General features: G+C 29.3%; 1 protein-coding gene across 3 annotated transcripts; it reads right to left on the minus strand.

Moving 5' to 3' along the window:
- Positions 1-4,659: 4,659 nt before the first annotated feature.
- Positions 4,660-7,943, minus strand: LOC112706635 (transcription factor bHLH122). 3 transcript variants are annotated; one of them, XM_025758041.3, is made up of 7 exons: positions 7,836-7,943; positions 6,665-7,181; positions 6,070-6,416; positions 5,760-5,930; positions 5,523-5,588; positions 5,355-5,423; positions 4,660-5,152 (listed from the first exon to the last, which is right to left on the minus strand). In XM_025758041.3, the coding sequence occupies exons 2-7, from the start codon at positions 7,155-7,157 to the stop codon at positions 5,099-5,101; spliced, it is 1,200 nt and encodes a 399-aa protein (XP_025613826.1). In that variant the 5' UTR covers positions 7,158-7,181; positions 7,836-7,943; the 3' UTR covers positions 4,660-5,098. The 3 variants fall into 3 exon arrangements, with proteins under 3 accessions (XP_025613826.1, XP_025613825.1, XP_029144252.1); XM_025758040.3 differs by lacking the exon at positions 7,836-7,943 and adding an exon at positions 7,476-7,681; XM_029288419.2 differs by lacking the exon at positions 7,836-7,943 and having other exon boundaries at positions 6,665-7,399.
- Between the last annotated feature and the right edge of the window lie 5,555 nt (positions 7,944-13,498).

Here is a 13,498-nt window from a genome sequence, read left to right on the forward strand (position 1 = left end):
TAATCAAGTCATTACTTCATATGGTTTTGAGGTAAATATTATAGATAAATGTGTATACCGCAGGTTCAGTGGGAGTAAATACATATTTTTGGTCTTATATGTTGATGACATTCTACTTGCTAGTAATGATATAGGCTTGTCGCATGAAACTAAAAATTTCTATCGAACAAATTCGAAATGAAAGATCTTGGTGATGCCTCTTTTGTATTAGGAATCAAGATACTAAGAGATTGTTCTCAAGGTATTCTTGGATTATCACAAAAAAACTATATCAAAAAAGATTTTAAGTAGATATGTCATGAAAAGTTGTAGACCAATAGATATACCCGTAGCTAAAGAAAACAAGTTTAGCCTGAAGCAATGTCTCAAAAATGATTTTGAGATGACAACAATGCATGATAAACCTTATGCATCAGCACTAGAGAATATAATGTATGCTCAAGTCTGCACACATTCTGATATATCATTTATAGTGGGAGTGTTGGGTAGATACTTGAGCAATCCAGGCATAGATCATTGGATAGCTGTTAAACGCGTAATGCGTTATCTAAAGAGAACAAAGGATTACATGCTTAATTATCGAAAATCAGAAAATTTGGAGATTATTGGGTACTCTGATTTCGATTTCATGGCATATGGTTACGAAACTTTGTCACTGAACTTCGTATAGTAGATGACATTGAAAGGTCATTAAAGATATTTTGTGACAATAAGTCAGCAGTACTATATCTAATAACAACAATAAGAGCTTGACAAAATCGAAGCATACAGACATCAAGTTCTTAGTTGTCAAGGAGAAAGTTTAAGAAAAACAGATTTTCATAGGACATATAGGAACAGAGTATATGCTAGCAGACTCATTAACAAAGGAATTGATCCCTAAATTCTTTCATGAGCACACTACTCGGATGGGTGTCAATATTTGTGATGTCTTGGTTTAGTGGGAGTTTATTTTATGCTATATGTCCTATGACATATAATTGAATTATTTTTCTGCAGAATTAAGTTGATGGTTTATTTCATGTTATGTAAAATGTTTATTTTGCAATATTTGCTTTGTGTTTGATCTCAATAAAGTTTTAAAGTTGGACCAGGTGGAAATAGATATGCATGAAATCACTTGGCATGTAACTTTCATATTACTCATTTAAATTTGATCTATGTCGTTAAGTATGTTAGGATGGTAATTGTTGTGGTTTAGTCACGATATTAATGTGATAAAAGCTGCGGTGATTCCATATTTAATATATGAGACAGATCAGATTGTTAAAATAACGAGAGAAATAGCATTCAGATGCACGCATAAAGTTTATAAGATGTGATTATGTCAAAAAAGAATATATGTATAGTCCAAGTGGGAGATTGTTAGAAAATTATTCTAATTTTTTAATTTATTTGTGGACAATACATATATTAATTATAATCACAAATTATGCTATTTCAAATTAAATGACTTATATAATGGTGATCTCATTTATTGTTTTAAATGCTAATTTGAATAAGTCATTATTACTTTTGATTTGGAATTAAATGAGAATAAAATCGGATATTATCTTTTATTCTTTAGATAATTATCTTTTGGATTTTAGATATATTATCTTTTGGACTTTAGATACTATTTTTATTTTGGTTTTAGGATTTAATAGGTGCCATGTTCAAATATAAATAGTGCCTTCAGTGTTTCGGTCCCCAACATACTAAAGCCACCTTTGTCATTCTTTTTTCATCAAAAGAGTTACCATTAAGCCCTAGAGATACAGAAGGTTTTAGTTGAGGAAGATCGAAAGAACCACAAGATCTAAATTCTTCTATCAATTTATAATTTTTTATGAGTAAAAATACACTTCTGCATTATGATATATTTTTAGTGATTCAATATGAATTATTTAAGTTATTGAAATTAATTTATTCTAACAAGCCGTTCACTCAGTACCAGTGGTTTTGGTATATTAAAACTCAATACTCATTGCATGCATGCTCGACCCTACTTCAATTTGAATTCTTCGTCACTACCTCCAAATTGCAACCAAGTACCAACTCAATTAGACCAAGTACCAGTGGTTTTGGTATATTAAAACTCAATACTCATTGCATGCATGCTCGACCCTACTTCAATTTGAATTCTTCGTCACTACCTCCAAATTGCAACCAAGTACCAACTCAATTAGACCAACTCCAACGGATGAGTTCTAATTTACTTTTTCTAACAAATTTCGGTTCTATCCGTTGGAAAGGCAATAAAGTGAGTTCCTTCACATTATTTAAGGAAGAGGAGTCCCTTCTCAGAAGGACTCATGACAGCCAATAGTAATTTACCATTACCTTTTAAATAAATAATTATATTATAATAAATAATTATATTAAATAATTAAATAATATTCAATTTAGTAATAATTATAATAATTAATTAGATTAAATAATTAAATTTTTATTTAATTAATAATTTATATTAATTATTTTTGTCATAATTAATATTGAATATTATTTATATTATTATATTAAATTAATCATTGCAAAACTAACCGTTGTAAAATTAGCCATTGCAAAATTAACCGTTACAAAATTAGCTGTTGAAAACTAGTCGTTACTATGTTACCGTTATTATTAATAAATTATTATTTTGTTACTCTATATATACCACTTAGATACAGTTCTATTATCACACTTTCTACTACTCTTTTTCATCTTCTTTCAGATTTACGAAAAAATAGATCCAAACCAACTCAACTCTTTCTTCAATTACTTACAAAACTTTATTTAATATATATGAATTTATTTAATATTAATATCTTTTAAGCTGGGATTTGAACCCGAGTGCAGCGTTGTATGAGGCGGATAGGTATGCCAACTGTGCTGGGCCTCAGCTGCGAATAGGCCATGTTTAAACATACGTTTGCATTGTTTCGGGTGGATCAAATGTTAACTCCAAGTTTTCATTATACATATTTTTCTAATTACGGACATTCATTTAAAATGCTTGCATTTTATTTGTACTTCATGACAATATTCGGACATCCTTTATTATATCTTTCATGGTTCTGTTGATTTACAAAACTTCAAAGATATAATCTACATTAATTGTCGTTTTATCATTTTAATTATTAGGTTCATCCCCCGAAAGGAGCTTATAATAAGGAAGCATTTCATTATTATGCTGTTTTCATTCCATATGTTATATGTATATCCAATTGAAAAGAAGAAAAATTTCAAGTTGCGCTAGATTACCTTCTCCATCCATCTGAATCGGAACCATTGAAAAAGACATTGATTCGGTGAATATTATTGGTAGCAGCCAAGGACTATGACACTGATGCAGTAAAGGAAATTAAAGAAGGTCCCCCACACTTTTAGGCATTGCAAATAGAAGCTGCGTGTCTCCACGACGCTCACTACCTACAAATTTCAAATTTTTAGTCTGTATTCTCTTTTCTTTTTCCGATTTTAATATACACCTAATAAAAATTAACAGTTAAATATGAAAAAATGAACGCAAAAATTTTTGACAAATTATTGAAAAATAAAATTATTCAAATATGTGCACAAAATTTGAAGAAAATAAACATAAGTCAAACAAGCACTGGGTAAATCTCTTTACACAAAAATTCAATAAACAATTGAGAGATTTTTTTTTTTGGCCATAAATTGAGAGATTTACTTAGGGGTTAGGGCAAGTGACTAAAGACTTGCATGCTGACGTCATGTGTGACATGGGCCTCACTTATATATGATTTTGGGGTATTGGACCCCACCACATGGCCCAATGTGGTTATGCTGACTCTTCTTGTCCATTGGCTCCAGCTGTACCCATATCCATACCAACCTTTCTCTCTTTAAAGCCATATCAAACCCTTCCACCAGCACTGAACCCATTTTCTGCACTCTTTTGTATTCATTCTCACTATCATCGACATGAAATTCATGATGCCAACTAAATGATGAACACACTGTTCTTTTGTAGTAAAAGTAACACTTCATTTTTTACATATTTATTCTTCAATTTCCTTTTTATTCTTTAGAATTAGTTAAGCAAATTTGTACCATCCTTTGCAACAGGCCTCCACATCAATGTAGTTAGTTATTATAATATAATTGATAGTATTTTAGACATGAATGCTAATAACAATAACAGAAAAAGAATAGAGAAATCCATATTTATATAAGGAGATCGAAAAATCAATAGTGATAGCAGGGAGGAGTAGTACCATTCATACAGGCAATAGAGATAATGAATCCCAAAAGCGGAAATGAAAGCAACCCCGTAATGGCTTTATCGAACACACCCAAATCTAAGAAATAAAGAAAGTTTGTAAATAGCATAATTGCAAGGTAAACAAACAGTAAAACCTCAGTATCAGAAAAGAAAAAAATGTCTGCCTGGTCCCCCTAATCCTATAGCCCCGTGTCTTCCATGCCAAGTCATTGTGAACCGAACATGCGTGTAAAATAAATACTTGTTTCAAAAATTAGTGGATACTTCAACGATAATGTCTTCAGTCTTCACACAAAGATTATATTATAAATTAAAGATTATATTATAAATTGTTAAGATAGATTGATATGTTTGACTCTACGATCTAATAATTCACAATATTATCTTCGTGTAAAATATCCTCATTGAAGTATCCACTCCAAAAATTAAAGTACAGAAAATGAGAGTTATACCTCTAACAATATTCATAACTTAATATTATTAATGAATTTGAGTTTTTTTCATAATATACTGCAAGATCAGATCAAGAGTTCTACAAATGGGGCCCTTGAAGGCTTACAAAGCAATAACTTACAAAATAAAATTTTGTACAGATCCAATGTCATGTGCCTTCAAAAGTCCGCTTTTTATGGTTGAATTTTCTTCAACCGTTGAAGAAGATGGCACATTGGTGTGGCTTCCTACACTACAGCCACAGCCACATAAATTTATCTCTCTCTCTCTCTTTTTTCTTCTGTGTACATTAAGGGTTCACATAATCATAAATGTCATCTTTGAAAGTGCAGAAACAGAGAAAACCTACCCTATATCTTAGCTTCGTAACCGAATTATTACAAATCTGTACATAAAGACTAAAAGTAGATATAAAATGTCACCCCCTCTTTCCTGTTATTGCTGTGGCTTGGAAGAACACGTACACTTAGCTTGACAGTCTGAAAGCGTCTGTACAAATGTACAAAAATAGATATACTTACATTCCATGATCCAAAAAGAAAAAACATAGCATGTGCTATTTGGTCCTAAAATTGTGTTAGATTTTGAAGTTATATACATTTTAATTCTAATAAGATGTGCAACCAAATTAAATCTATGTTGAGAATTGAGATAGCTAGGTTGGTACTTGTTAGGTGATTATCATGCATACCTCAACTTGCTTTTGAAGGTCTTTGATGTAATCGACAGCCAAATCCAACATGTCTGCTGTGTTTGTTTGCTGCAAAAGGGAAAAAGATTTAAACAAGGTTCATGCATGCCTCCACCACCCTCCACAATCCACATACATAGTTTGTGCCTTGAATCAGAATCTAATTACCTTGTCCATGTTAGGCACCAGATCTTGTAGTTTCCTCATACGCTCACTTATTTTAGTTCTTCTAACCTAAATGCAAGTTCCACAAACATACCCAAACATTATAAATGGTTTGATGCTTTCCAAAAGAAGAAAAAGTGATCAAGGGAATTTAATTGGTTGGTTGTCTTTTGTCTACTTTAGAATCAAGAATCACAAAAGTATGATGGAAAAGAAAACATTGGCTAGAAATAATTGTACCCTCTCTGCAATGCTTCTTGGGTGAGTGGCACAGCCTCTCTTGGCACGAATTTTGCACGGAACAGAATCTGAAAATTGCAAGAACTTCTCAATGGCTGCCATTTCAGCTGAAGTATTTGGCAAACTCATTTGATGAGCCAAAGGAGCAGCTTGCTGTCCTCTACTTTCGTTCTGATCAAGATCAATGCAATAAAATCATGTCAATGGCATTAAATTTGAAAACAAACAAATTCACTACCTTGCTGAGTTACTTGTATATAACCCTACATTAACAAGAAAAAGACTCGATTATTTCTATCTAGAAACAAACCTGAGTCTCAGCTGCATTCAAACCAGAAGAAAATGGCTTGACATCATCATCTCTGAATCTTTTTAGACCAGCAACAATGTCATTCACGGCGACGGAATCATCCCAGGGCGCGAACTCCGTGATGAAATCCTCGCCGTGGGTTTCTCCAAAAGCTTCAGCATCTGGATTGTCTTCTCTGCTATCCCTGTTGCCAATCTCGGCTATTGAAGACATTCTCCCGGAGGCGGAGGAGGAGTAGTTCTGTGGATTCTTCAACCTCCTTGTCCTTGAAGAAGAGAACTTCACTTCTTCCACACTCTTATTTACTGCTCCTAAAGTTCCCATCCCTCGCATATCAACAACATACCCTGCCAAAATAAGCTTGCATAACTTATTTTAACAACCAACCAACTAACCCTAATTTTAATCAAAATCTGAAATCTTAATTAAATACTAGTATGAGTTACTACTAGTTATTAGCCTTTAATTTTGGTTATAAGGCGGGATTCGAACCGGCGCCGACGAGTGAACTAACCACTCACTAGCTCATTCGACTTTAATTTTATATATATAGAATGTTCTAATAATGATGAAGAAAAATAGTGAAGATAGGTACCATTTTCAATGTGAATTTGGGAAAATAGTCCAGCAGGTGAGCTACTGTGCCTAACAAGATTAGATTGATTCTTCATCTGCGGCAACCGATTATTGTTATTATTATTATTAGAATACACTCCTTCTACACCACCGGAGGAAGCAAGATTCTGATTCGGCAACGGCGGTCTCGACGTGCTTTGATAGTTGAAGCTATTGACGTTGTTCTGCTGCTGCTGCTGGTGGTGTTGAAAGAGAAGAGGTTGCGAGGGAGTGATATCGTGTTCTTCTTTGACAGAAGAAGAATCGAGATGGAGTGAATCGTCTTCAGGTGCAGCATCGTCACGGAGACTGTTCATGAACCTGGAGAAGACTCGCTCTGTTTCTGGACTTGACGGACGGTTGAAAATGTGCTCGTAGAATTCGCGGTCAATTATGTCCGTGAAGTATGAACTCGGTGCCGATCGGTACCGTGTCAACCCGTTCGAACTCGGTGCCTGAAGATCTGACTCCATTTCTTCACTTCTTCAGAAGCACAACTAACACAACAATAAATAAATAAAATCAAGAAAAAGAAAGAGAGACAGTCTCAGTCTCGGTCTCAGAGAGTGAACTCAACTCAACTCAACTCCACTCCACTCCTTAATAATCTAATCTTATCAGATCAAACTCAGCATCTTAAGAAAAAAGTTTCTCTTCTTCTTATCAGATCTAAAAGTGATAAAAGATAACACGAATATGATATATATTATATCCCTTTCAACACTGAAAGGGTGGTGCAGGTAAAGTGAATAACAATTAACAAAACAAATAAATAAAAGAAAATACTATACCTTCTAATTAAACTAAATTAAGTGTGTATAATGAATTAATGATAACGATTAATACACATGACTGCATATGAACAGAACAAAGGTGGAGGTGGAGATGCTTTTATTTCAGCAATTGAAATGAAAGGAACCAAATATGTCATTAATTAATTAATAATAAATAAATAAATATTTATATAGGTTTTGTTTTATGTGTGTTCGTTGTGGCCAATGGGAAGTAAAACACAGCCACCCATAAATCCGACTCAGATTTTGTGTATTTCGTGGGGGCAATTTTACCAGAATGCCCTCGGAGGAAAGAGGAAAGAACATACATAACGTGAATGTTAGCAAAGGCTAGGTTGGTATATTAGGGAAGGGTACCAGGTGAAATAATGAAATGACTTCAATGCTTGCCTGCACATTGCTTCATCATACTTAGAGAGACATATTGTCAGAAATTAAATTTTACACTTTGGGCGCAAATTTAATTTGTCCACCCTATCTATAGTAGTACAATTACACTGATTATGATCTTATAAAAAAATTGGCAATATTATAATAAAAAATTTTAATGTATGCCCAACCAAATGTACAATGAATGCTTAATTGCTTAGCACAAATTCAATATGTATTAATGTATGATGTTTATTCTACAGTGTTTTATACATATGCAAGTTACAATAAATTAAATTAAATTAAATCAGATTTTTATATTTAAATAATTAAATTAATTTATTTAATTCGATTTATATAAATATACTTAGAATAAATATATAATTAATTTTTATTTAAAAAATATCTGTTTAAAATTAATATACAATCAAATTATTATTATAAATTACCCATCATTTGAGAAATCAGATCTCGGGTGGTTCAACAAATAAGATTTAAAAGGTGACGTTTTTACCCTTAAAAATTAAAACTATCATTATCATACGTGTTTATCTTCTTATTTTAAATAATATTGGACGATACATGCTCAATTTCTTATCATTGTATTACTTTATACGTCCCTTCTTTTAATGTAAAATTTGATTTGAAGTAATTAATTATATGCAACTTTTTACTGGTAAAGAAAGACAGAATTCACATGAGATTATATATATTGAAAAAGAAAAACGGTGTTGAATTAACAATAAAATTGTCCATATACTGATTAAGGCACATAAATTTTTAAGTGTTTAATGTAGACCCCATTATGTTTTCTTTATACAAATAAAACCACACAAAGACAAAGGCTATCCCGCTATATTGGGGCATACAGGGTGCACAGCTGTCCTTTTCTTTATTATTTTCTTCAATTATCATATCATGTAACCTTTTTCTTGCATGTGACAACCCATTCATTTTACATTAGTTATCGCTTTCATACTTAATTACGCAAAACTGCTATTCTTTATTCTGTTCAATACATAAACTCTGCTTTAACCTATTCTTTATTCTTTATTTTACACTTATAAAAATTATCAAACTTTTAATTTACACAATATAAAACTTAATAAATAGAAGAAGAAACAATAAAGAGTATATATATTAAAATAATTGATTTTGTAGTTTTGGCATATAAAATAGGTACACCCTTTATTGTCATCATTTTCTGGTAATGTAGAAGGGAAAAGTTATATGAGAAAGTGCAAAAGGCTGATATGTTATTTGACTTGATTTTTCTTTTTTTTAATATATTTTTATTCAGCTTTTCTTTATCCATGAATAATAACCTTTCATGTTTTTTATTATTTGTGCTACCTATATAAAAATATAAAAAATACAACGCATCTCATGCACATGTGAAAACAAAACATATATTTTTACTTAATAATGAATATTTCGGTTTCTGTTGGTCTGATAAAATATATATCAATTAATAAATTAATAAATGATCTCTAAAATAGAGAAAGTGTCTCGAATTAATGTTATGTTGCTCGTGTGTCTCTAACATAGCAGGTATATATAAAGTTGAAATTTAATCCCAACATCAGCACAAAATCATATTGCAACTCATTATGTTTTTTTATTTATATTAAATCAGGTGTTATGAGTTGGCATATTAATAACGAATAAAGGTTACTATTCAACTACTTATTTAAACCTTAATTTAATAATTAAACCGTTTCTAATATATATGTTAAAAAAATTTCTAGTCTTCTATACAAAATAAGTTACCAGCCAGCAGAAAGATTTCGAGCATCAAAGTTTTATTAGTTAATTAGTAGCAAAATTAAATAAGATCGTGAGCATAAATAAACTATATATTATACTAATAAATAATAATAAGACTGTGTGCATCACAAGTTCGATTGGACTCAATAAATTTCAAACATTAATAAATTTTTTACCTGCTTATAATTAATTGGACTTTCGTTAATAATAATTACGAAGTGCTTCCAACTCAATTGAAGTGGAGTTGCATAAATTAATCAACGAACACTACGTTATGATATATGATTATTCAAAGATTGCGAAGTATCATCGCAAATTGTTTTTAATGATAAAGTGGATTTTTGAGATTTACTGTGAGTGTTAAAAAATTGACTCATAAGTCTTCATTAAAAGGAGTAGGCAATTGAGCGAACGCACGAGTTGTGGCCAACTAAGCAAGGATTATAATATTGTTTGCACTCTATTATTATGGTCTAAGATTGTGATTTACACCATTAATTACTGGATTATATATGTTATACCAGATTTGCTTTGATTGAGAGTGAGACATAAGCCCGTTTGGAAGTGTTGAGATAATGTTGTTTACTTAAACGAATGTACCATTGTCATCAGCTTCAGATCATGTGTTATTGTTAATTTTCTGCTGATATAAGTTGGAATAATAATGAAAACAAAGAGAGAGAAATGGTTTTTATTTTATTTTATTTTTATTGTATCATCACGTTATTTTAATGGTTTTTACTACTACTACTACTACTATTATTATTATTATTATTATTATTATTATTATTATTATTATTATTAACAAAACTATAACTAGTAATAACGAACTAATCCTAACTAGAAGGTATTTGGGGACTGTGAGGAGTAGAACATTAGTAGATTTATTCTCAAATAAGACATGTATATTGTTTTTACTTTTAAATAAACAATTAATTAATTAATTTTATAAATAGAACAACTAATCATTTTTATCAATGCATTAGTGCATACACAGTCAAAGATACACGTATTAGTTGTCACTGTTGCTTCACACATATAATAAAAGTATTGAATTATTATATTCGGTTGAAGTAGGGTGTAGATAAGAAGAGTTGTGAGCTTAATTATGATATAATTATTACGTGTGTACACAACAAAAATAATAATTATTCGTACAGGATATATATTAAAATATAAAATATATATTAAAAATAAATTAAATAATATATAATCTATTATTTTATATTTTAATTTTTATTGTGTATTATGAATTATAATTTAATTTTATTTGTTTTTATTCTAAATTTATAACGGACAATTTTAATAACTATTATTCTGATTTAATAATCAACCGTTATAACATCAATTCTATGTTTATAAAAATATTTATTTTTATATCTCAAAGAAATTATATAATAAGTTTTATTTCATGTTTAATATTTTTTTATCATAAAATTTTTATATCTCCTAAACACTTACTAACTTGAACATCAGAGTGTCATTTACAGATACCCACTTATCATATTTTTTTTTACATTCGAATTATTCTTATTTCAATAAAAAAAAGGCGTATTACAACAGCATAAGAGACGAACTATATCTCAAAAGTTCATCTACACAAAAACAATTGGCGCTGTTTGTAGAGATTAGTAAAATAATTCTTATTACTCCACTCAAATTCATAAAACTTTATTTACGTCTAAATTTTTGAACCAATAACTTCAACAATCTTGTTTAAGATTTTATTTAATGCTTTTTATCATATTTAAATTTATCGTAACTTTTTATAAAGTATGTACTTTATACATTTAAATTATTTCACTTTTACGTATTATAATATTTCACATGTCATAATCGATCAATGAATTAATGTGAGAAAAAGCTTGGCTTTCAATTGATTCAAGAAGAAATTCGGTTTTCAATTTGAAAATAAACTCGTCTTTTAACCAATTCAAAAACAAATTCGATTTTTAATCGATCTGAGAAGAAAATCGACTTTCAACCAAATTCGAGAACAAATTTTGCTTTTAACCAATCCAAAAATAAATTCAACTTTCAATTAATCTAAAAAAAAAATCGATTTTCAATCAATCCAAACATAAACTCGCCTATCAATTTTACTTACTTTTTCAAATTCTATATTTATACAAGTAAGATTATATATTTTATTCATACATATTTTTGTATTTATGTTTTGTGTAACTAATATTTACTAATTTATTAGTTATATTATTCAAACTTCAATATATATTCTATACTTTGAATAATTTTTTCTCTTTTTCTATTTTTCTCTGTGACAATACTAGTCAATTCCTATTTCTATTATTAAAGTTCATTAATTCTTTTGTTTTTATTTTGAAAAAAAAATGAAAAAGAGATCTCCTGTATTAAGATACAAAGTCATCTATTTACAATAATAACATATAACTATCATGTCAATTGAATTTTTATTTCATCATGTATTATATTTTTATTGCTTAATAATTTTATTTATATAATTAAATAAAAATAATTATGAGTTCAAATCTTAAAATTAGATTCCATCAAAAATCAATTGTTTATCGATTATATACAACTGTTATATTATTCACTTTATGTTATTAAATTTTATGTTATTAGCTATATATATGATTAATAATGCAAAAAGTTAAATAAAAAATATACCTCATAGTTAAACAGAATTTATTATATCTTTAAATGATTTATTATTTTATTGCTTTATTAACAAGTTAATACAGATTCTACAAAACAAAGTTCAAATATTAACAAATAAAATTAAATTATTCACATTTGGCATGTATGGCATTCATATGTCGTTTATCTTTTTCTTTACAATTATCAACTTTCAAAGTATATTTTTCTACTTTGAACTCTTTTACTTTTACAATATATATTATTCAATATATGTTGCGATTTTATACATATTCATTTTCTCAATTCATCTTATTCATATCATATGACTTTCATTATAAATTATAAATATTCAATAACTAATTGCTTTGTACGAGAAATTTATCAATAAGTTATTGTGGATCGAAAAATTTTCCAAGACAATTGATCATTATATCCTCGGATCATACAATCGACTTCGTCAATGGATACAATCAAATACTATATGTATGGCATGAAAAATTATTCACAAATGAAAAAGTATTCCCCGTACAATTATCTTGATCGAATAATTCTTATCACTAGATTATATCATTATTCACTTTAAGGAATATTTTTCTACAATGATCAACTTTAAGATATATTTTTTTATTTTGAACTCTTTTAGTTTTACATGATATATTATTCAATATATGCTGCAATTTCATACACGTTCATTAGTATCTCAATTTATATTATTCATGTCATATATAAATCTTATTATAAAGCAAATATTTAATAATTAATTGTTTTGAGTGAGAAATTCATCGGTGAATTATTGTGGGTCGAAAAATTTTTCAAAACAATTAATCATTATATTTTTGGATCATACAATTGATTCCGTTGACGGATATATATTTTTGAATTTTTCAGTTCACATACAATCAAATGTTGTATGCATGTCATGAAAAATTGTTCTCAAGCAAGAAAAAGTTTCTTCCACACAATTATCTTAATTGAATGACTCTTACCACTCAATTATGTTTTGAATAAGTGCCGATATAATAACCCGACTAAGCTTGGATCTCATATCATTATTCACTTATCTTTTAACCAAGTCAAAACTCATTTTATTTTCTAAATTTAGCTTGGATCATATGATCGCCAGACAACGTTTGGGAGCTACGATTGTCACCTTGTATATAGTTCGATCTTTATTGTGCATTATGAGTCATAACTCGATTTTATTTGCCTTCATTCTAAGTTTGTAACAGATAATCTTAATAACCATTATTCTGACTTAATGACCAACG

Source organism: Arachis hypogaea, chromosome 8 (genome assembly GCF_003086295.3).
Source record: "Arachis hypogaea cultivar Tifrunner chromosome 8, arahy.Tifrunner.gnm2.J5K5, whole genome shotgun sequence".
NCBI classification, from domain to species: Eukaryota; Viridiplantae; Streptophyta; class Magnoliopsida; order Fabales; family Fabaceae; genus Arachis; species Arachis hypogaea.

Bases quoted from the DNA above. Each gene is read 5' to 3' on its own strand.
- LOC112706635 (XM_025758041.3), bottom strand. From the start codon at position 7,157: ATGGAGTCAGATCTTCAGGCACCGAGTTCGAACGGGTTGACACGGTAC. The intron at 5,589-5,759 runs GTACAATTATTT...ACTTGCATTTAG, and splicing joins CAAGAAGCATTGCAGAGAGG to GTTAGAAGAACTAAAATAAG. The intron at 5,153-5,354 runs GTATGCATGATA...ACATTTGTACAG, and splicing joins ACCTTCAAAAGCAAGTTGAG to ACGCTTTCAGACTGTCAAGC.